This window comes from Chinchilla lanigera, unplaced genomic scaffold, assembly GCF_000276665.1.
Source record: "Chinchilla lanigera isolate Chin_1 unplaced genomic scaffold, ChiLan1.0 scaffold00002, whole genome shotgun sequence".
In the NCBI taxonomy this organism is placed as follows: domain Eukaryota; kingdom Metazoa; phylum Chordata; class Mammalia; order Rodentia; family Chinchillidae; genus Chinchilla; species Chinchilla lanigera.
Genome location: NW_004955403.1, coordinates 17979746 through 18001137, shown reverse-complemented (window position 1 = coordinate 18001137; position 21392 = coordinate 17979746). Strand labels below are relative to the sequence as shown.

Sequence of the window (21392 nt, the reverse complement as noted above, 5' to 3'; positions counted from 1 at the left end):
GACTTAAATTAGTGTCCTAATTTATCTTACCTTAAACACATCTGAATATTATTATTTCAGAAAGAAGCCAGACACCCAACATTATGAGAAAGGCTTTTTCAATCCGGAATCTCCAGTTTTGAACATTTGTTCACCACACCCTACTCCTCAGAGACACTATTCATCATAAGGTATAATTTTTACTTCAAAAGGCATAAAATATGCATTAGAAATGTTCTGCTTCTGCACTATAATTTTCCTGTCAACTTGAGTTTAACCTTGGGTTCATTCTGCAAGTGGTCTCCAATCTCAACTTATCACAGAGGGGCTGCTGGGGCCACGGCCAGAAGGTTGGGGACAAGTTGCATTATTTGTACAAAGTGAGACATCTCACTTTCTTCCTTTTTAAAAATAAACCCATTAATAAAATAAAACTCTTTAAAAAAAAGAAAGCTCCTTCCTGGCAAAAGTAGATTCTATTATCAGCAACAAAGGCTTGTATTTCTTTCAGTTTTTCTTTTAAAAAAAATATGTTAGGTCCCCTGCATTAGTGGATATCTTAAATGAACTTAAAATAAAATTTTATTAATGTTATACATATTCGTGGAATAAATTATAATCTTTTCTCCCCTCAAGGTAAGAATTTGGAGAAAGATTTTTATAAAAACATAGCCCAGGACATTATTTATGAAAATTTGACCTGGAATATTTCCTTTACTTTTGGAATTCTTTGCTAAAATCTCTGAAGTGGCATGATACAGAACCAAGAGCTAATGTCCAGAGCCCTGGCCAGACCCAGGGGACTTGGGCTCCTCTGCACTAGGCTTTTGTGGTTAAGACAGCCAGCGTCTCTGGGACTCAAGTTCTTCCTCTATGAAACAAGAGTGATAATCTAAAAAATATCTAGTATGTAGTGGTTTTCCACTTCTGCAATGCTAAATCAGTACTGTCCAATAAAAATATTATGTGTCATAAAAATAATTTCCATATTTCCAGTAATCATTGAAAAGTAAAAAAAAAAATTAAACATAGTTTATTTCACCAAATATATCTAAATATTGTCATTCTATAAAAACCCAACATACAACATTAATATGATTTTTTTCATCTTAAGTCTTTGAAATCTGTTATACATTTCATATCTTGAGCATATTTTAAATGTAGCTAAATTGCTATCAGTGATATTTGATTTATACCTATATTTCATAGGATTTACCGTTTCAAAAGTAGATTCATAGACCTAAGTTTTTCCTGACACTTAAAAGTTTTCCAATAACCATACTGAGGATCAGTTTTAAGTCTCAGTTAATTCAGATGAAATAAAACGATTAATTCTTAGTTACATTAAACACATTTCAAATATGAAAACATAAGTGCTACATAGCTCTCTTTTAAAATAAGAATAGATGTGTTAACTTTTGCATTCAAATTTTAAAACTTTCTTCATAGGCGGTAGAAACTCATCACAAATAATTACTCTAATGGCTCACTATATATTTAAACTTCATATATAGTAAGCTATCTGGTTTCTTTCATATTACCGGCAGCCCCCAGACAGACATAGTTACAGAAGACGCTGTTATAGGATGCTTACAGGCTGCTGTGCTGACGAGATGATGTCCACTCCTAAGGAAAGCGCCAGTTCCTGGAGATGCTGTACGTGTGCCTGCTTCTCCTGAGAGCGACCCAGGTGAATCTGGGCATTGTGAGCATCGCTCAGTTCCTTCAGCTGATCTTGAAACTCCAGTTCTCTGGATCCGGTGAGACATCCCAGCTGGAATTTAGGCCATTAACAATTAACTTGGGTTTGATATGAAGACAACATTTTAAATGTCTATTTTCTGTAACATACTTTACTAGCTGGTCAGATTACTGCCAAGCTAATCCTTAATTATTAATATAATGGCTGAGTCCGTGTTGTAAAACTATAAATCCAACAGGGTAACATTGTCAGTTCTAGGAAGGAAGGAAATACCTTTTTTAGTTGTAGCCTAAAACCTTAGCAAAGATCTAGATAAGCTGTGGTCTGAACAAGCTCAGAGGTTATTTTAAAGGGATATCAATTTACCTATAATTTTGTGCTAATCGAGGCTAAACAAATAGTATTTATTGAAAACCCCATAATGTCAAGTACTTGAGATTCAAAAATATTGTGTTTGGCTTCTGCCCTCAAAGAACTTACACTTGAGTTGGAAAAAAAAATCTACTTTGATTAAGAAGCAATTAAGAGTTGAGACACTAAACATGCCAGATGTGTTGAATTATCCATGAGAGCTCTAGGAATTTAGAAGAGAGAGAACCACTCACATGAGGCAGGACTCTGGGAAGGAGGTACAGGGTTTGCTTGACTGGGAGGAGAGAGAGACACCTGCCAGGTAATAGCAACCCGAGAGTCACGGCGTGTAGCAGGAACGTGAGCACCATCCTTGACAGACTAAGAGCTCAGTTTGCCAGGAATGTAAGGGAAGATAAGGGTATAATTTTTAACATCCTAGTGTAAAACCTAGGGTCTTTCAGATATCTGTGGTAAGTCTTACCTCCTCCTTGACCTGGTGGAACTGGACTAATTTGTACAGGACATCCTCGTAATCCTGGATTCTCTCTGTCTGTTTCTGGTGGAGGTGAATAAGATCTCTGAGCTGTTGAGACTTCTCTTTCACGGGGGCTCCTTTGCCACTTAGTTCTTCTGATTCTTTCATGATGTACTGAACCTCTTCATGCAGTTGCTTAGAAGTGAAAGCAATATAAGAAATCCAGCTTTCACAAACTTTTTACTTTACAAGTGACAATCTCAGTCATGAATCATTCTCTCATTTGTTAGCAAATGCTTATTTTGAGGCTTCCCCCAAATCCAGGCACTGCGCATGATGCTTGGGATCCATCATTCCATCCTTGTCTGCTCATTAATTTGCAACCAATGTGAAAAAACAGTGTTTGAAGGCTAGATGGTGAAGTGGGAAATCTTCTACTTCTATGGCACATCAAATGTTCTAGTCATTCTTTAAGTAAATGTATTTGAGATATTTATGAAACCCATGATCATCTCTGATGTTTAATATAGACCAGAATCAGATGGCGTGATAAGAACATCAAGAGAAGTGTGAAAATATGTCAGGGAATTACTTGCACTCTCTGATAAAAGAATGATCAGAATGAAGAACCAGCTGAACAGCACATTAGATGTAATGCTTCAAAGTGATCATCCCATAATCCACAAATAGCCACCACATGCAGAGAGAGATAAACTCCCTTCCCTTTATCCAGCACTTGTCAGCTATCCCTTATAGGAATATGGATTCTGGAAAAGAACTTGCAAAGGATAGACAATTTAATGGGGATAGTACTGTAATTTCAGGAGTAGATCTTGTACAAAAGGTCACAGTAATTGTTCTAGTTATACTTAGATATTCCCTAAAGCCTCATGCAGTCATAGATGGACAATTTAGAAGGTGGCTTGATTATGGTATATGAATGTGGAGTGAGGGTGTGATACTATGATTAAGGAGGTGGACACTGGAAGCCCAACCTGGGTTTGGGTGACTCCAATCAATAGGCTTGTGCCTGGATGGAATATAAAGGCATAGAAAAAAGGCATGCTTGCTGCTGCTGCTGCTGCTGCTGCTGCTGCTGCTGCTGCTGCTACTGTCCTCTGCCCACCATGTTATGAACTGTTTCTTCCCTGGAATGCCCCTCTGCCATGTAACCCTGTCTCAGAGCCAGCCGACTATGGACTGAATCCTCTACAAAATGTGAGCCAAAATAAACCTTTCCTCCTTTAACTTTGGGAGTTGGGTATTTTGTCTCAGCAACTAGAAAAGTAACTGAGACAGTGATAGAAATGATTCAGGTTGAGAGAAGTTTCAGAAGACTGACTCAAATAGGGTCCTGAAGTTCAAATCAAGCACGTGGGCATCAAAACATGCACTCACAGTGACAAAGCTACATAAACTTGGCAATGGTTCCTGAATTAGAGGAGCTTATACATGTATCCAGAAACATGTTCCCAAATTAAATCCAAGTAAGTATGAGGGTATATCAAAGAACGTAACATAGGCTAGTCATGGCTCCTAGAGCTTTGGTGAGTTTCCTGTGTTACAGCAGTGTGTATGTATAGTAAGGATGGTTATATTTTTACATAAATTTTGTCTTAAGGAACTTATGCTCAGATATTTTCTAGAGGAATCCTCAATTACCTGATTTGTGGATTTTTTTAATGACACTTATGAAGTAATGACAGAAAAAACACCATGTCTTAATTTTACAGCAAACCCCCAAACCCAGACCTGAGGATACTGTGATTAGCAACCTGTTTAAACAGTTGTGTCAAGTTTAGGAGCAGCAGGGGGTGGGGATGGGGTGGGACATGACTCAAGGTTCTGTCTCTCATATCCCGAGGGTTTTCTGAAGGGGTGAGAGAGAGAGAGCAACAAAATTCCTAGGATGGCGGTGGGGACTGCAGTGCGGGGGGGGGCACAGTAATGTCACAATGTGATTTCAGAGACAAGGGCATCAGAGTCTCCAAGTGAGATGCTGCCCATCCTTGCTCTGAAATGTTTGCATTTAAAACATTCCCTGGTAATTAGAGTACTTAGGTGCTAAACCACTAAGTGTCCTTGTTTTCCACTGCATTTTTTTGCTTTTATTCTGGTAAAGTATAATAAAATTCACCATTTGTACCATTTTGAGCATATGATTCAGTGGTATTCATGCTCTCACATTACTGTGTAACCGTCATCCTCACCACCTCCAGAGTCTTTGCATCAACCCAAGGAGAAACTGCACCCATTACACAGCTCCCCACTTCCTGCCACCCTCCCTGCAGCCCCCAGGAACTTCTAATCTGCTTTCTATCTCTATGAGTGAATATATATGCTAAACACATTAATTAGAGTGAAGATATAGGCTAAATACAGCCATAATTCAATAACATGGACTAATCTCAGATTAAAAGTAAAATCAGGACATTTTGTGGCCCAAATGTTTGTGTATTATTAAATACAGATGCAAACAGGAAAGGAGTAGGAAAATATGTCTTTATAGTTGAGTTTTAGCAAGCAATGGTTTTGTTAAAAAAAAGAAAGAAATTCACCAGACTGTAAAAATGGATTAGATAAACTTCAGTGGAACCGTTTTTAAATTTTTTTTTTAAATTCACTCAAACCCATCCTTTTATTTATTTATTTTTTTTACCTGGAACTGCGGCTTCATTTCATTCCATTTCTTCTGCAAATCTGCAGTAGTCTGGAGGCTCCCTCCAAGGTCGAGTGCAGACACAGGCAGAAGTACTTCCTGAAGAAGCTTTAAGTTGTGAGTAGTCTGAAACAAACATTGGATACTTATATGGGTGTTTTCTTTGTCTCCTCCAGCAAATCTGTGATGATCATGCTGGTGATGACATGGAGAGCTTTTGAATTTTTCAGCCTCTGAAACTGCAGCTCCTTTTGAGCTCATGGTGCTAAACCACCACATGCCCTTGTTTTCCATTTTTCTTTTTTGCTTTTATTGTGGTAAATAATAACAAAATGCACCATTTGTACCATTTTGAGCATATAGTTCAGGGGTATTAATGTGTTCAGATTATTGCACCACCATTACCCTCATCCATCTGCAGAGCCTTTGCATCAACCCAACGAGAAACTATACCCATTACACAGCTCCCCACTTGCTGCCACCCTCCCTGCAGCTTCTGTTAACTTCTGTTCTGCTGTCTCTATGAATTTGGCTACAGGCACCTCAAATAAGTGAAACCACACAATATTTATCCTTTGGTTCCTGGTGTATTTTGCTCAACTTATTGTTTTCCAGTTTCTAGCATGTTGTGGCATGTATCAGAATTTCACTTCCTTTTAAGCCTCAGTGACATTGCACACTCTCTCACCTTCTTAAGCTGCTCTTTGAATGTTCCCCATCGCTGCTTCACAGGCTCGCGTGAGGTAGCTTCAAGCTGCCATGCAATTCGAAGGTGGCTGAGTTCTTCCCGTTCAGCCTTCTGGTTTTCCATGATGCTCTCCATAAGGTGAACTTCATTTTTCCCCTTTGCTATCTCGTTCTTTTTGGCCTGTTAAATTAATAATCCATATAATGCTTTTTCTTTCACAAGAAATACAAAAGCAGTGCCTGGATCCCCCGTGGTCCTGTTACTTGCTAGTGTTTGAAAGGCAATTTAATGAGCACCAGGACTGATAAATTTGGGTCAAGATTTTTTTTACTGCATAAATTTAAAAGTGCATTCTGTCTTTTATTTTAACACATTCATTATGCTATGCCAAAATAGTGGCATCCAAGAAAAATGAGGGAACTGAGTCTTCAGGACTTCTGATTTTTGCTTTAAACTCATCCATCATGGATACCCTGTGTTTTCCCCAAAATAAGCTCTAGCCAGAAAATAATCAGCAATGAAAACTAGAGGTCAAAAATGTCAGCCCCAATCAGCCTATCCTCACCTACAAGAATGGCAGCTATAGTCAGAAGGGTTTGGAGAGCTACAGTAGGGTTTCTTGATGTCTAGCTACACAGCAGGATTTAGGACAAGTGATTTTGTGTTTGGCAGACTTAATATTTTGGCCACTCAGAAAAATTAAATAATTTGCCTGCAGTCTAGTTAGTAAACACAGTGCTTATTTTATTTCTGTGTAGGGCATGGAAATTTTTGTCATAATCCAGTCTAAATAAACCACTAAATTACGCATTTTCCATCTATATTTATGCATAGTGACTAGTCTTCTGATGGCCTACTTCCAGATAGGGCTGGAGCTAGATAGCATTTTTGGTGTTCACATCTACAATAAATTGGCACTTTCATGTATTAGAATTAAGATCTAAATCAATTTCTCTGATCTTCATGATTTTTGGATGAACCAAAAATTTTCTCAATCACAAGCTTGAAAATATCAGCCATGGGGCTGGGGATATAGCTCAGTGGCAAAAGCACTTGCCCGGCAAGCGCAAGGTCATGAGTTCAATTCCCAGTACCAAAAAAAGGAGAGAAAATATCAGCCATGGCAACAAAACCAGAGCAGAACCCTCAGTGGCCCAGGCCAGCTGGGCTGCTTCTTTCTCACAAACCAACCAGTTGTCATATTTCATCTGTAGTATTTGTCTGAATGTCTGGGGATCCCACAGATATAAAAGAAATGTTTAACTTTATCAGCAATTTCATATCACAGAATGTCACTAAATCAGTAAAATGATCCTGCGAATTTTGCTTTTTATCAATAAAGAGAAGCTTATTTATCATGTTCATGGTAAAGACTTTGAAATTAAGTGACCATGTTTTGGCATCAAGATAAAAGACTACTAAGATGTAGTAGTAAAATGCACACTATTTCTGGGAACTCTGAATGATAATTTGAAGACTGTAAAGACTCAAGTTTATTCAGTATAATACAAAATATTCCTTGGACTGGGCTCCTGTTACAGATTTTTAAAAATGAAACTTGACTACAATCTTAAACATTTGCAATAAGTAATAAAGGACTTCTGCTTTGGGTAGGAAGGAGAAGGCGGTGATAGAATGGTGCTCCTATTTAGAACAGCTAGCGAAGGTGGCCGTGATGCAGAAAGCGCCGACCTACAGGATGCACACAGCTGCTGTGCCAACCACAAGTAGCTAGGCTGAGATTCCAAGGGGAGGAACCAGAGCATGGTAAGCACATGTGTTTATTCCTATCTTCTCCCCAGGAGCAGTTTCCAATTCTGTGCGTGGACAGGAAGCTGAAGATCAGTGCTTTCCTGCAAGAAGCAATCAGCAGAGCTTTGGGGACATGCTAGGAAGGCTTTGAGCATGTAGATGATCTTCTCCTAAGGATCTTGGTAAAATACTGGGGCTGTACAAGAAAGCGGCCTTAAAAAACCTAAGCAAAGTGCCCCTGGAAAGCAGAATGGAGTTTTCCAGCAGTCTTCCAAGACAGAGATTGCAGTCGCGACCCACCAAGAGCAGAGACCTGAGAGAAAGCTGAGTCCTTAGTGGAAAACTCTGAGAGCCCAAGGTGAACAGCAGTCAGAGCCTTGGAAGGGTGGCACTGCACACTCGCAGTGCCCACCCGGAGAAAGAAGGGCGACCCACTCTGGAAAGAGAGACAGCACCACCTGAAGCCTTTCCAGTTTTTATACCCCTGCCTGGATCTGAACATTTTATGAGCCCTGTCAAAACACAGTACTACATAACCAGAGACGGAGGGAAAAAGTAAACAATAGAAATAACTGCAAGTGTAGATGGTGGAGTTAACTGATACACATTTAAAACCCCTAGGGTAAATATGATTGAAGAATGTACAGAAAAGATAGAAGGAGAATTTCATCCACAATTAAATGTAATTTTTAAAAAAGCCAACTAGAAGCTTTAGAATTGAAAAAAAAAAAAAAACAAAAACTATCCTAAAATGAATTTAGCAAAAACAGGGATAGGCAAAACATGCAGTTCACAAATATTTCAGTTCTTTCTAAGTATAATTTAGAAATATGTATATATAATTGAAAGATAGAAGGAAATACATTGAACCAAGTAAATGTGTAAAAGATACATGGATAGATGTTCTAAACATACCAAATAAAAGATAGCTAGATTTTTCTATAAAGCTTCCACCTTATGTAGGCGTATAGGCTGATTCCTTAGCAAATTTTTCCGATGCTTGAGAGTACTGTCAGTTACATTAGGAGCATTTAATGCATGTTCTGTTCTTGTATAGGTTTAGCAATAATCATCTTCAAACAATAAAAGCTAAAACAAGGAAAATAAAAATGCATATAGCTCAGAGTAGATGAGGATTGTTAAAACCTAACTCCTCTAAATGAATCCAGGCTTCAGAAAGAGATTAATCACATCCCAAGGTACCAAAGAAATTGCAAGTGTCAGTTTCTGAAGATCTACAGAAACAAGAAGATCTAAATAATTAGGAAAGGAGAATGTCCTGACTTTCAAAGGGGAGAACGAATAGATTACACAAGTGACAGATGTATAAATTTCACACTGATACCCAGTGCAATAATTCCATCATTATCAATATTCTATGATCATTTTGGAAAAAAAATGCCTTCATCACTAGAAGTTAGCCTGATGTGTGCCAAATAATATTTATGTAGTTGGTAGGACCTCAGCTATGGAGGCCTTGTATTGAGCAGTTTATTTGAGGAATTTTCCCATTACAGACTTAAGAAAATGATTATGAAGTCACGGTTGAATTAAAGTACTATTGGGAGGATGCATGATTGTTTAAAAAACTGATTCATCAATAGACTCCTTCATAAATTGGAACATCAATCTGCTTTTGGGGGCATTTTTATTAAAGAATTAATTACAGCCACAGAGGCTGGCTTGTCAAATCTATAGAAATAAAACCAGAAGAGAAAGCTAATATAGTAAATAGGTCCAAATTGGTTTAACAAGATGGAAGTGTAGGTGAAGACCAAATGAAATCATGTAAGAATAAAATGCAGACTCACACTTGTATGAAAAACATCAATGACTGACATAATATGGGTGAGACTTGGCTTGGCTGAAGCTGCGGCATAAAGGTTATATGAGTTTTGTTCAATCACAAAATAATATGAAAATAGCAAAATGAAATTATTGCTAAAAATGTTAGCATCATCTTAGATCTCATTAGTAAACAATAATGTCCAGGTTTTTTATACACCACGCTGCAGCTGTACTTGGCTTTCAGGTTACATTTTATAAATGATTTTTTAAAAATGGTAGACAATGCTAGAAATGAAGAGAAGGGTGGAGAGAAAAATTAAGCTGCCTCACAAATGACATAAAGATTTGTATGTGTTTAGCTGTAGAAAAAAAGGCTCATTAGACAAAGCAACTCGTTTCAACGTTGAAAGGAATTTCACATGTCAGAGAAATTAAATATCAATACATTTTTGTCCCTGTGTAGCAAGGGTTAGAAGAGATGGGAAGATAGATTTATTTAAAATTTTAAAATGTACTTAAATAAATAAGATTAATTTAAAATTTAAAAAATAAAGTTTCTAGCAGCTGGCATTTCTTAACAATGAAATAAGCAATTTTATTAGGAAGATACCTGAGGCACTGAAGGCAAGTAGGATCCACCATCTTCAAGAATTCCAGGAAAAAACATTTGCATCAGAGAGGGATGTAAGAATCCTAGTGTATTTCACAGGTATACAACTACCAAGTCTAGGGTACATTTATCAGTGCAATGGAGCATCAAGATAGAAAGATCTGCTAAAGATCTGAACCAGATTCAAAAGAATTTTGAAATTCTTCAAAATAAAGATTCATCCCAAAGGTTGTTTTAGCCACTGAAAATTTTGTAAGGACCTTATTGGATGCTTTCAACATAACTCAGAACTTTGGAATGCACGTCTGAGGACTCTGTAATAATAACAATGTGGCATTGGAATTATAGTCACTGTTTCTTCTTAATAGTTAAATAGTCTTCTCATCGTAAATTGGTAGGAGCTCTACAATCAAGTAAGATACAGATGTTGGGCTTTAGGACTGTTCTAAGTTGAATGAAGCTGAAAGAAGCTTTGGAAAACAGCACTGTTCATTAATAGACATTGAACTTTTTTTTTTTTTCCGGTACCGGGAATCAAACTCATGACCTCCCGCTTGCCAGGCAGGCACTGTGCCACAGAGCTAAATCCCCAGCCTCGACATTGAACTTTTGAATTTATGATTTTGACTTTGATCAGTAATTCTTGCAGAAAGTGCAACTCATTTAATGTTCTCACCATTTTTATTAAATTAAGGAATGCAAGCCCCAGGTCTTGGGCTAAAAAACTCTTCTTTAAAAATAGCTGCCACTGCTTCTCAGCTGAGCCAGACCAATACTTGGCTTTAGCATCGTCCCCTTCTTTCTGAGGGATTTCAGTCTGATAAAATTTCTTTAGGCTCTGAAATTGCTCCTCTGCCTAAAACAGAAGATGATAAATGAACGTTAGGAACTTGTAAAAACATTTTTAAGGATAAAGAGCGCTAGGTTCCAGTAAAAGCACATATAACAATTAAAATGAATTCTTTAAATCATTATGGAATATTGTCACTTTACTGAAAAGACATGACGGTCTACTTGGACTGTGGACAGGACTATCATTGGCTGCTAAATTGAACTGACAAGATTATTACCCATAAGAACCATTTGATGTAGCCACTGTAGCAAATCTAGAAAGACAGAACGTAGAACAGTGCTTGCCTGAGGCTGGGAGTATGAGCACTCAAGCTCTTTGGGGGAGTTGAGGATATACTGAATCTAGAGTGCTGTGCTGGTTCTACAACTCTTATAATATTCAATATAAAATGAATGCTATATACATTACACCTCAATACATTTATGCTATATACATTACACCTCAATAAATCTGTTTTCTTTAAGGAGGTGAGAGTGGGTAACCAGAGTAAATAAATGCTACAGAGAGCTCAAGCACAGGAAAGCTGAATGTGCACCATTTCATTTGTCTGCCACAAGGTCACGCATAGCACATTTTCAACGGCGTAAAGAGATGGCAACTTACAGGGCGAAAAGGGAGTAAACTGAACTGCAGTGGGAGGCAGACTGGGGGGATGAGCAAGCTGGGCCAAGAGTGTCCTCTTCCTGCCCCACATATTTACATGCAAGGGAAGGGAACAGGAGAAGGAGGCAGCCTTGGCAAGAGCAGACTGTTTAGATGGAACCACAGAACAAGAGGGAAGGAAGCAAAGGAAAAGGCAAATTAGAAAATTAGAGGAGGCTGAGGGATTCCAAAGGACGTAGGAGCGAACAGGCTGTGACTGATTGCGGATTAGACGTGGAAAGGAGCAGGAACGTTGCTTTATTTGAGTCAGGGGAAGCGTGAAACAGAAGTCAAGACAATGAGGCTCAGTGGCCCCATTTTTAGGATGTATGAGGTACCATGTCAGCTGAGACTTAGAAATGGAAATGAGTGAGACGCTTGGAAATCACTGCTGAATGGGCACCAGCTAGGGAGCATATGTGGAACCCAGCTGAGGCAGAAACCCATACATCTGCGACAGTGCCAATCAGCACAGTTGTACGATTTGCTGCAGGAGCGTCCGGGAGATTGGAAAGAGGAGCAGAGCAAACAGGGTGTTGGACTGAACTAGTGTTGGGAGTTGGCAAAGTTAGTCCTCGTGGAAGTCAGGGAATAGAGGGGCTGGGCGGTCTAAGGGAAGTGAGTAACCCTGAGCAGGTTAGGCAACTGGCAAGGCAGAGGGTGAGGGAGTACAGCCCGGTAACATTGCCAGGATTAGAAGGATGAATACCTCTGCCAGGTAAGAAAAGAGATTTCGTGAAAGCAGGGAAGCGGAAGGACATACGTTCTTCTGAGAAAGCGCTATGTGCAAAGCTGCGCTCCACCTTAGAGAGGTTCCTGGTCCCAGTGGCCAGAGTGGGCCATGGAAGTAGATGCCTAACATACAGCCAAGTAAGTACATGTTTGGCAGGGAAGATGCAGAAAGCAAGTGTTTATGGTAGTTTCTCTACCATTTCATGTTCTGAATAAAAATGTTCACCCTCAGAGGATCCTATCCATCATAATACTTCTGCAAACCGTGATAGGTTAGGGTCATGAACTAAAAGGAAATCAGAAATCACAGACACCTTGGGAAAGATGTAGAAAAGGGCAAAGCAGGGGCCTGAGATTTCCAGGGACCATACAAGGGCTTCCTCCAGGGGTAAGAACTCTGGACCGAGGAGATGCGTGTAGGTAGGAGGGTAGTGGTGGGAGGTGAGGGTGAGGGTCTTACGAGGGTAGAGGTGAGAAAATAGAAACCGAGCATGCTGCCTGACTTTGGTGCCTTGCCCCCTGAGTGGACCTCGCTGGTTCCCACCAAATCAGCACACATCTGAATTCACATGGGGAGAATGACTGCATTCACACGGGGTTCATTGGGGCCATGGTTAAATGAGGCTTTTGTACCACTGGCAACATCTTCCAGGAACTAACCTTGGAGAGGTAAAAATCCCCAATATATTTCCCCAGGGGAAAATATGAGAGACTAATACCATCATGTCAAAATGAAGCCTCAGAAGAATCTCAGAGAGGTTAACTTGTTAAAAACTATCCAGCAAGCCAGATGAGAGGCTGAATCAATAACCTGTATCTTCCAATTCTTCATAGTTTAAATCAGCGATGGCAAACCTTTAGGAGCTTTCCAGGATACAGACAGCCCATTGTGGCTTGCGTGCCATAGGTTTGCCACCATTTGTTTAAATGAACCATATTAATTGCATAGTAGGCTAAGAAATTCATGATTTAGAAGATGATTTTTTCCCAAATAATTTTGTTCTAGATTTAGGATATTGTAAATATGGATAGATACAATAAACAATATTGAAATACTTTATTTGTGCCTACATCTATACATATATATTTAAATTGTGAAGCAACTTCCTCTTTGAGCATTTGGTGCCTTCAAGAATAAAGGGCCTATAAAAAGTGTGTGTACTGGGTAGAGGACGTGGATATATGCACCAGGGCACAGCTTATGTCCCAGGAGCCCAAAGATGGGCAGAAGCCACCTTGCTGACACAGGTCAGCATGCACACCATACCTCCTCTGATGACTTTAGAAATGCCACATAAGTTTGCAGGACTTGTGACCTGGAACTGATGCTTTGGCCAAGTGTGTTTAATTCTTCCTCCAGCCAATTAGTTTTAAAGGAAAGTGATGCCACTTCATCGGGTTCAAATTCATTTTTCTCTGTCATGATTTTTGCAGCTGCCTCTAATGCATGTGATGCCTCCTACGAAAGGAAAGCACAAGAGGTCAGAAGCTGACACGGGAGTCATGAACGTTCACATTTCATTACCCTCGGCACAGCCATCTATTACAGTTATTAATTGAACTTGTACTGAGAATTTCCTCCATAAAACAAAGGCACAACTTTCTAAATTCCTTAAAAGAAAAGAAAGACACTTTAAAATGGAAACCATCCCAAATCACTGTTTGGCTCTATCAGCTGCGCATCTTTAGAGCATGTTATTTTCTGTGTCACAAATGGAAGAATAGTTGGTACAGGCACTTCTAAAACAAAAATGGAAAGAATATTTTAAGTACGCTCATGTGAAAATTGTTGGAAGAAATTTAACAATAGGTGAAGCAAGTTTAAAACTAAACTTGTCATACGAAACAGCAAATTTATAAAACGTTTATTTTTAGCCTATTAAAAATCAAATATCAATTATTCAATCTTGTTTAAATCTTTATGGGGCAGAATTTTTAAGCATGGGTAGGGAACCTGTTACACCTTGAGCCTAAGCAATCCAAAGAATCAGTGGATTTCACCGCCCAGGCACGCTCCCCTATGTTTTCTTGATGCAATTTCTGGCCTACAGACTCCAATCACTGATTAAATGGATGAGTTGGTATTGTAGGAATTCCATAGATATAGTCATTTGCTGCATAACAACATTTTGGTCAGTGATGGGTTGAGAGTGCGGGGATGGTGGCTCCTGCAGGTTCTGATGGAATGTAAAACTCGCAAAGCCTAGTGGGGTCATAGCCAACACAAGGTCCTGGTGTGGCGCATTACTTATGTGTTTTGATAGTGGTATTTTAAAAACATACTGTAGAGCCAGGGATATAGCTCAGTGGCACAAGCACCTGCCTGGCAAGCGCAAGGTCCTGAGTCTGATTCTCAGTACCAAAACATAAGAAGTAGGGCTGGGGATTTAGCTCAGCGGCAAAGCGCATGCCTGGCAAGCGCAAGGTCGTGAGTTCGGTTCCCAGTACCGGAGAAAAACAAACAAACAAAAAAACATAAGAAATAAAAATGAAAACACACTGTATTGCTAATCACATAAAAGACAGCACGTCATTATATATAATATGTAATATTTGATAATGATAGTAAATGACTATATTCCCAGTTTATGTTTACTATACTATATTTATTGGTATGTTAGAGTGCATTCTTCTACTTAGTGTTAAAAAAAGTTTACTGTAATACAGTGTGCCTGATTTTGCTAGCAACAGACACATACATCTCATATATGCTGCATTTCTCAGTTGCATCAAAAGGTCACATTGATCAGCTGATTTTCCCCGCTAGATTTGTACAAGGACAGACCGTGATATTCCCCGGTGACAAAATCATCTACTAGCACATTTCTCAGAATGTGTCCCCATAATCAAGCAACAGAAGACTGTATAATTGCCATAGGAAGAGCTCTGTAAAATTTCGTGTGAGAACAAGCCAGGAATCAGGCAGAAATGAAAGAAAAGGTTCTCTCTCATTGGAGAAGCGGGGATTGCATTCCTGCTTGCCTTTAATATGCTTCCCAAGTACTCCATTGAGTGAAACTAATTGTAATTTACAAGCCCTGCTTCCTGGTTGCACTCAGAGAAGAGGAGCTGGGGATTTCTTTCCTTGCACTCTCCTCCCCGCTTCTAAAATTTCTAAAAAAAAAAAACAACAAAAAAAAACTGTGTTCCTACACAAACTTTATGTTAACCCTTTACAATAATGAACAAAAAGTACCCCATTTTAAAAAAATTGGTACACCTAGCTTTCTGGTGCAGGTGCCATCTCTGAAAGGGGCTCCTCATGCACAGGGGAGAACACTGACTTGCCCCCAAACCCTGAAGTGGCAGTCAGGCAGCGACTTTGCCACAGGTTTGGAGTAGGAATCACTGAATCTGTGTCCGCAGGAAAAAGGTAGGAAAGACACGGGGAAGGCGCCAGTGTGAGGGGGGCCGTGAATGTCTCTGAAGACTGTGTGTAAGTAAGATCATGTCTTGCAACAGTGCACGTTTTTTTTCTGGTAATTCTCTTTTGTGACTTTACACACAGTCCCAAATAATTTTAGAGAAGTACTCCCTCTGCCTCCTCCAGTGTCCCAAAAAGGAATTGCTCACCTCTTTCAGGAAAAGGAGCCAAAGGAATGTTTAATACCAGGCTATAATGCTTACTTTCAGTGAGTTTACATGTCCATGTAAATATAGATAACATAGACACACATAGCAGTATGAGTTTTTAAGTCATTAGTTGCTACATACTAATACAGATTTGCAACCCTCAGGAGAACTAGAATTAAGTTTTATAGTTGTGGAATATTTTAAATATCATACATATAAAATCATGGCCATAATAATAATTCTTATTTTATTTACCTTGGCTTGGATATCTAGTTCCAGATATTTATTCAGAATCTTCTCCGTTTCAAAAAGGCTGGAACCAACATCCATTGCACTGGAAAGTACTGGACTGATTTTCTGAACTGACATTTCCGCCTTCAGGAATAAAGAATGTATGGCTGTATTAATAATATGTACCTGCACATACAGATGTACATAGGTAAGGAAGATAAATATTGATTTGTATGTTCCCACTATGCTACAAAAATATGTCAATTTTAATACACAATTAGTCTAAAATATTTCAGAGTTTCACATTTTAATAATGCTCCTCTTCATGTGAAGCAATACTAGTAACCCATCAATAGAGGGTATGTATTTAAATATATAATGTTTCTTTTATTAACAGCAATGAGATAAAAGCAATCATCCACATTACCTACGAAGGATGTAAATTACCTACGAAGGATGCTAATACACTTGCTAACACATCAACAAAGATGAATTTATCTGTATATTGAATGGGACAAATTTTAAAGTTGAGATCCAGAGCATAGGTACTGGCTCACAGGAGCTGCTATATTTAGGGCTAAGGGCTTCTGGGAAAGCACCAATCTCTACACACGCCGTTTGATGGGTCAGCTTGGGGATTTGTGATTTGATCTTCAGTACCCATGAATCGATGGATAAAGTGACACTTGAAAGGTTCTGTGCCATGCAAGTGACTTCTTTCATTCCTGTGCTCTATCCAGAGCCAACATTCCCCAAAGTCAAACTGGCTATAAATTAGTAGGAGGACAAGTAGCATGTTTTCCACCACCAGCAAATTAGCTCAAGCTGTAGGGAATGTGGCACCACCACGTCTCCATATTTAGAATCTGCCTGGACCTCGCATCAGAAAAAGGCTTAATTTCCCAAGTTTCTGGATCAGTAATAAATAAAGAGGAAAACTAAATAGAGGCATTGTTGTTTAATATCCTCTTCCATGAAGCCAATCAATTCTACTCAAGCATATGTCTGTATGTCCATTGTATCTGCTGAAAACACCACTGAAAATTTGAGTTAGCCTCTGTGGCATGAGTGTCATTGATATATTACTAGTTTTTGTTATCTATCTGTCTAACCTGCTCACAAGTAATTTTTTCTTTCGTCAAAGTGTAGGTCCCTGTCTCTACTGCTCTTTGAAAACAGGAAATAAGGTGTTTCTATATCAAACCAGTGTATTCACTCAGCTGAGAGGATTTTTCTCATGTATGCCTTTATGCTGAATGAATAAGTCTCTCGTGTTGGTCTGGTTTAATAAAATATAATGACAGCTTATGTCTGCAAAAGATTTTCCATAATCTCAAACCTATTACCTGCAAAAACCCTAAAACCATAACTTTTGGTATCCATCTGTCTGTAATCCTAGTGTTCCACAGTTCCAGGTTAATGGAAACTCATGCACAGTGGGACCTTGCCCAGAACAGTGCAAATCAAGGACCCTATTCTTGTGTGTATGTGCTTCGGGTAACACAGAACTATGGGAGGTGAGGGGTACCTCTGTATTTGTATGTTCAGAGAGGTAGACTGGATTAGATACTTATGTTGGGGTCAGGGATACTTAAGGAGCAATAGTGAATTATGACTGTTTTGTCCAACTGTAGGACCTAACGTGGGACATAGGAGGGACCTAAGGAGATGAGCACCATCCTCCCACCGTACTCACAAACCGCAGTCAGAATACCGTCTCTGATGACTGGACTGAAACTTTACATTTCATTTTATGGAACTACCTTCTTGAGGTAATCCTCCACTGCGGCTGTTAATTGGTGCTTCTTGAAAGCTAATTCCTCGCGCGCTGAACACTGCCTGGTGAGCTGATCCACACGTCTCTGCACGCAACCCATCATCTCCTGGATGCCGCTCACCCGAGAGCTGAAGGGAACAACTACTGTTAGTTTGCTTGTCCCCACCAGAGAAACCCCAGGAACAGAAAACACTTGAGAAAGGATGTGATTTTCAAGACAGTTATGAGTGGGTAAAAGTTATCCAGGACCGTAGAAGTTAAGAGTTACCATTCTGGTATAGGAGAGAGCAAAACCAAATTACGTTCCTTTGTTCTAACTCAGTCAGCCCTAAGGGAAAGGATGAGTTATGGGCTTTTTGCACTAGGTCTAATCTTTTTTCTGGAGGTTTACTTTTCATATTTCTCTGATACATTTTGAGACCCTTATGGCAAAAAGCACAGTATGCTTGACAAGAGTTTTCCTGAGGGTATTATGTAAAAGCTTCATTTATCTAAAGATGCTCTTTAAGTAGAAATGTGAATCAGCCAATTAACAAAGCATTTACTAACCCAATAGGGTAAAATGTTTATATAACACAAAGGTCCTTGTTCTTCATGTTTATGGATGCTTAGGGCTGTATTCATTAGATTAAAACCAAGTTATCACCAACAATTAATTAGCAAATATAGTTGCTCATAAAAAAATCAAGACTCACATTATCATCTTTTTACAAGTGCTATCCTCATGAGGCAAAGCATGTGACCAGAGAGCTCATAAAATGAAAATACCTTTACAATCATGAATGAACTTTGAATTGGACTCTGGTTGCTCTAACCTGAAGATATCTTAACAGTTTTCTAATTCAAAGTGAAGATACCCAGAATGGAAGACAACGAAAGGATACTGTTGATGGAATGAGTGCTTTTAACGGTTAACCTATTTCTTTTTTAAATTAAGTTTATTGGTACATTTTAGACATACACAATGATCATAGTCATCACAGGAAATTTGTACCTGTACATGATATGTCTTGATTCTTTTTCCCCAATCCCCTCCCCTCCCTTCAACCCCTCTTCCCCTCTTTATTTACAAAAGCCTTGTTTCTGTTTTTTTCCTTCCATTCTTTCTCCTTTCCCTTCCTTCCTTCCCCTCTCCCTGCTTGTTCCCCTTCCCACTTGAACATGAAGATGCTGAAATCTTTAATCTCCTATCAGTCATTTCCTTCAGATACTAATAAAGATTAACATGATAACTCTTAAATTTAATTACTCAGAGCTTTAAAAAAATGATCTTGGAACAAGGTACAGATTCCAGTACTTTTACCTCAAGTAAATAATTTATGACTCTGTAAAAATGGCTTTAATTAGTGATGAAATAAGGGCAAAATCTCAAACATCTGAAAGGTGAAGTCACCTCACTAGAATGGCAATGAGGCTGCTGCAGAGGCAAGGCTCACACGGGTGTGTCCCGCGGGTACTGCGGGGTCCAGACCCGTGCAGCCAAGGGAAGGAAGGAAGTCACTGTGAGAAATCGCATTCTTGACATTACACTTACAACAACCAGTTTCCCATTTTAATACTCACAGACAGTGAAGCGTGTAATCAAGACATCATGAAATTTTGCAATTATTCCTAATCCACACATTCTATATGGGCAACGTATTGCTCATTCAAATCATATTTTGACTAGGTTTTAGACTGAGGTACGATATTCTTAAAAGGTATTTTAAGGCCCGGTTTTCCTATACACTATGGATTCCAAGTTCCTATGACATATGGAAATCTGGACTGCGAAATATAACGTGAATAAGGGATACTGTGGAAAGACGGTACAGAGGACAGAGCTTGTGAAAGGAAACTGGCAACCATGAGAAAAAGAAAGACAGCTGGAGATGGTGGGAGAACGATCAATACAAATTCAGGAAGGTAAAATAGAGCTTGAAAAGGTACAACAACCAAGGAGGAAGACGTTCACTCCATCTCTGTGTTAGCTATGTCCCTCACCCCAAAAGCACCCTGTGTCCCGCAGCAGTCAGATGTGATTTTACCAGCCATACATGGGGGTAGGAGTGGGGGAGCCCAAGAAGACAGCTGGGAGGTACCCACAGACTTTGAGTAGACTGCTCCAGTCCTCAGCGGCCAGCTCCAGCCAAGCCTCTAGGTTCTTGCCGATGTCGCTCAATTTACTCTTTAGCCTGCTCCAAAGAATGTGGTTGTCGGCCAGCTGTGGGGCTTCTCTGTAAGTCCCACTCATCATGTTTCTGGTCCCAGGGTTCAGACGTACTCTACGACTCAAACTCGAACTTGCTCTAGTATCCCCTCTCGCTCCTAAGTTTTCCACGTGAATCCCAACTTTGTGCTGATGATGCTCCAGTACTCTAACTCAACACTCACTGAACCCAGACACCTCTTTGCCCATTCAAATTCAAAATAAACTCTCTCACCTCTAAAATTATGTCAGCTAACTGTGTAGCACCATGGGAAATATGGATTACAGACTCACGCTTCTTATAGCTTTGTATAAAGTCTTAAACGCTATTTAATAAATTCTTGTAACAAATATATTGCTTTATTTTAGGGGTTTTTTGTTTGTTTCTTTTGAGATAGGGTCACGTTATGTGGTCCAGGCTCGCCTTGAACCTACCAAATAGTTCAGGCTGGCCTTGAACTTTCAGCCATCCTCCTGCCTCAGCTGAGATTGCATGTATGTGCCGCCATGCCCGGGTTCATATCACTTTATCAAGTGCACTGCATTGCATCACTTAATAGAATGCTTAAGGTAGCTTTTTGAAGTATTGAAAGGGTGTCAGTGAAAATGATTTGCCTTAGAGTAAAATGATTTGCCTTAGAGATATCTAATAGGAAGTAGGAAAGGCCTGATCTAAAGTCAGGTCTCTTTCATGCCCAAATGTATGTACTTATTATGGTTAGTAATTGTTTATTTAATGATTCCTTTAAAATCTTAATTTCAGAAAATTTAAGGAAATACAGATAACCTTAGTTTAGATTTTATCATAAGATATGATAACTGCAACTAATGATAATTGAGTTTTTATTGCGACCAAACACCATTCTCAATGTTTTAAGCAGTTTCCTGTGATTCTCACCATAATTCTGCAAGGTAGGCACAATCATTACCCCATTTTGCAGATGAGAAGATGAAGGAACCGAAAGGCTCAGCCACTTGCTCGGTGAGGATACGGCCAGAATTAGAACCTATACATTTAACCTCAAAGTCCATGCACATTACGATTTTAGAGTAGTTTTTTTTTTTTTTTTTTTCCTTCATGGAAAAATGTAAAATAAAGTTCCATAACAAAGTAATGAGAATAAAAATAGTTAATGCATTGCCTGTTGTTATCTTTAAAGTAGGTACTCAGAGTACAAGATATGGGCATAAAAATTTACCAAACAATATTAGCACAAACCTTTCCTGTCAATAAAATAAGAGAAACTACTAGTATAACTATCTTGTTGGTTTTTTTTTCCATTTTTCTTCCTTCCTTTCTCCTACCTTAGTTCCTTTTTCCTTGTGAACAATTTCTTCCCATTTCACAATGTCTATTGTACATTTTGGTCCTTATTTACACTTTCAGTT

At 39.1% G+C, this 21392-nt stretch overlaps 1 protein-coding gene across 1 annotated transcript in view; it reads right to left on the bottom strand.

The window, feature by feature from the left end:
* The window catches only part of Ccdc141 (coiled-coil domain containing 141), a 182604-nt gene that overhangs the window by 31585 nt on the left and 129627 nt on the right, over positions 1-21392 (bottom strand). The window contains exons 9-16 of the mRNA XM_013512594.1: positions 17802-17943; positions 16063-16182; positions 13502-13693; positions 10684-10863; positions 5858-6037; positions 5170-5295; positions 2517-2705; positions 1574-1753 (exon numbers count right to left, since the gene is read on the bottom strand). Coding sequence (XP_013368048.1) covers positions 1574-1753; positions 2517-2705; positions 5170-5295; positions 5858-6037; positions 10684-10863; positions 13502-13693; positions 16063-16182; positions 17802-17943 — 1309 coding nt within the window. The remainder of the gene's footprint in view (positions 1-1573; positions 1754-2516; positions 2706-5169; positions 5296-5857; positions 6038-10683; positions 10864-13501; positions 13694-16062; positions 16183-17801; positions 17944-21392) is intronic.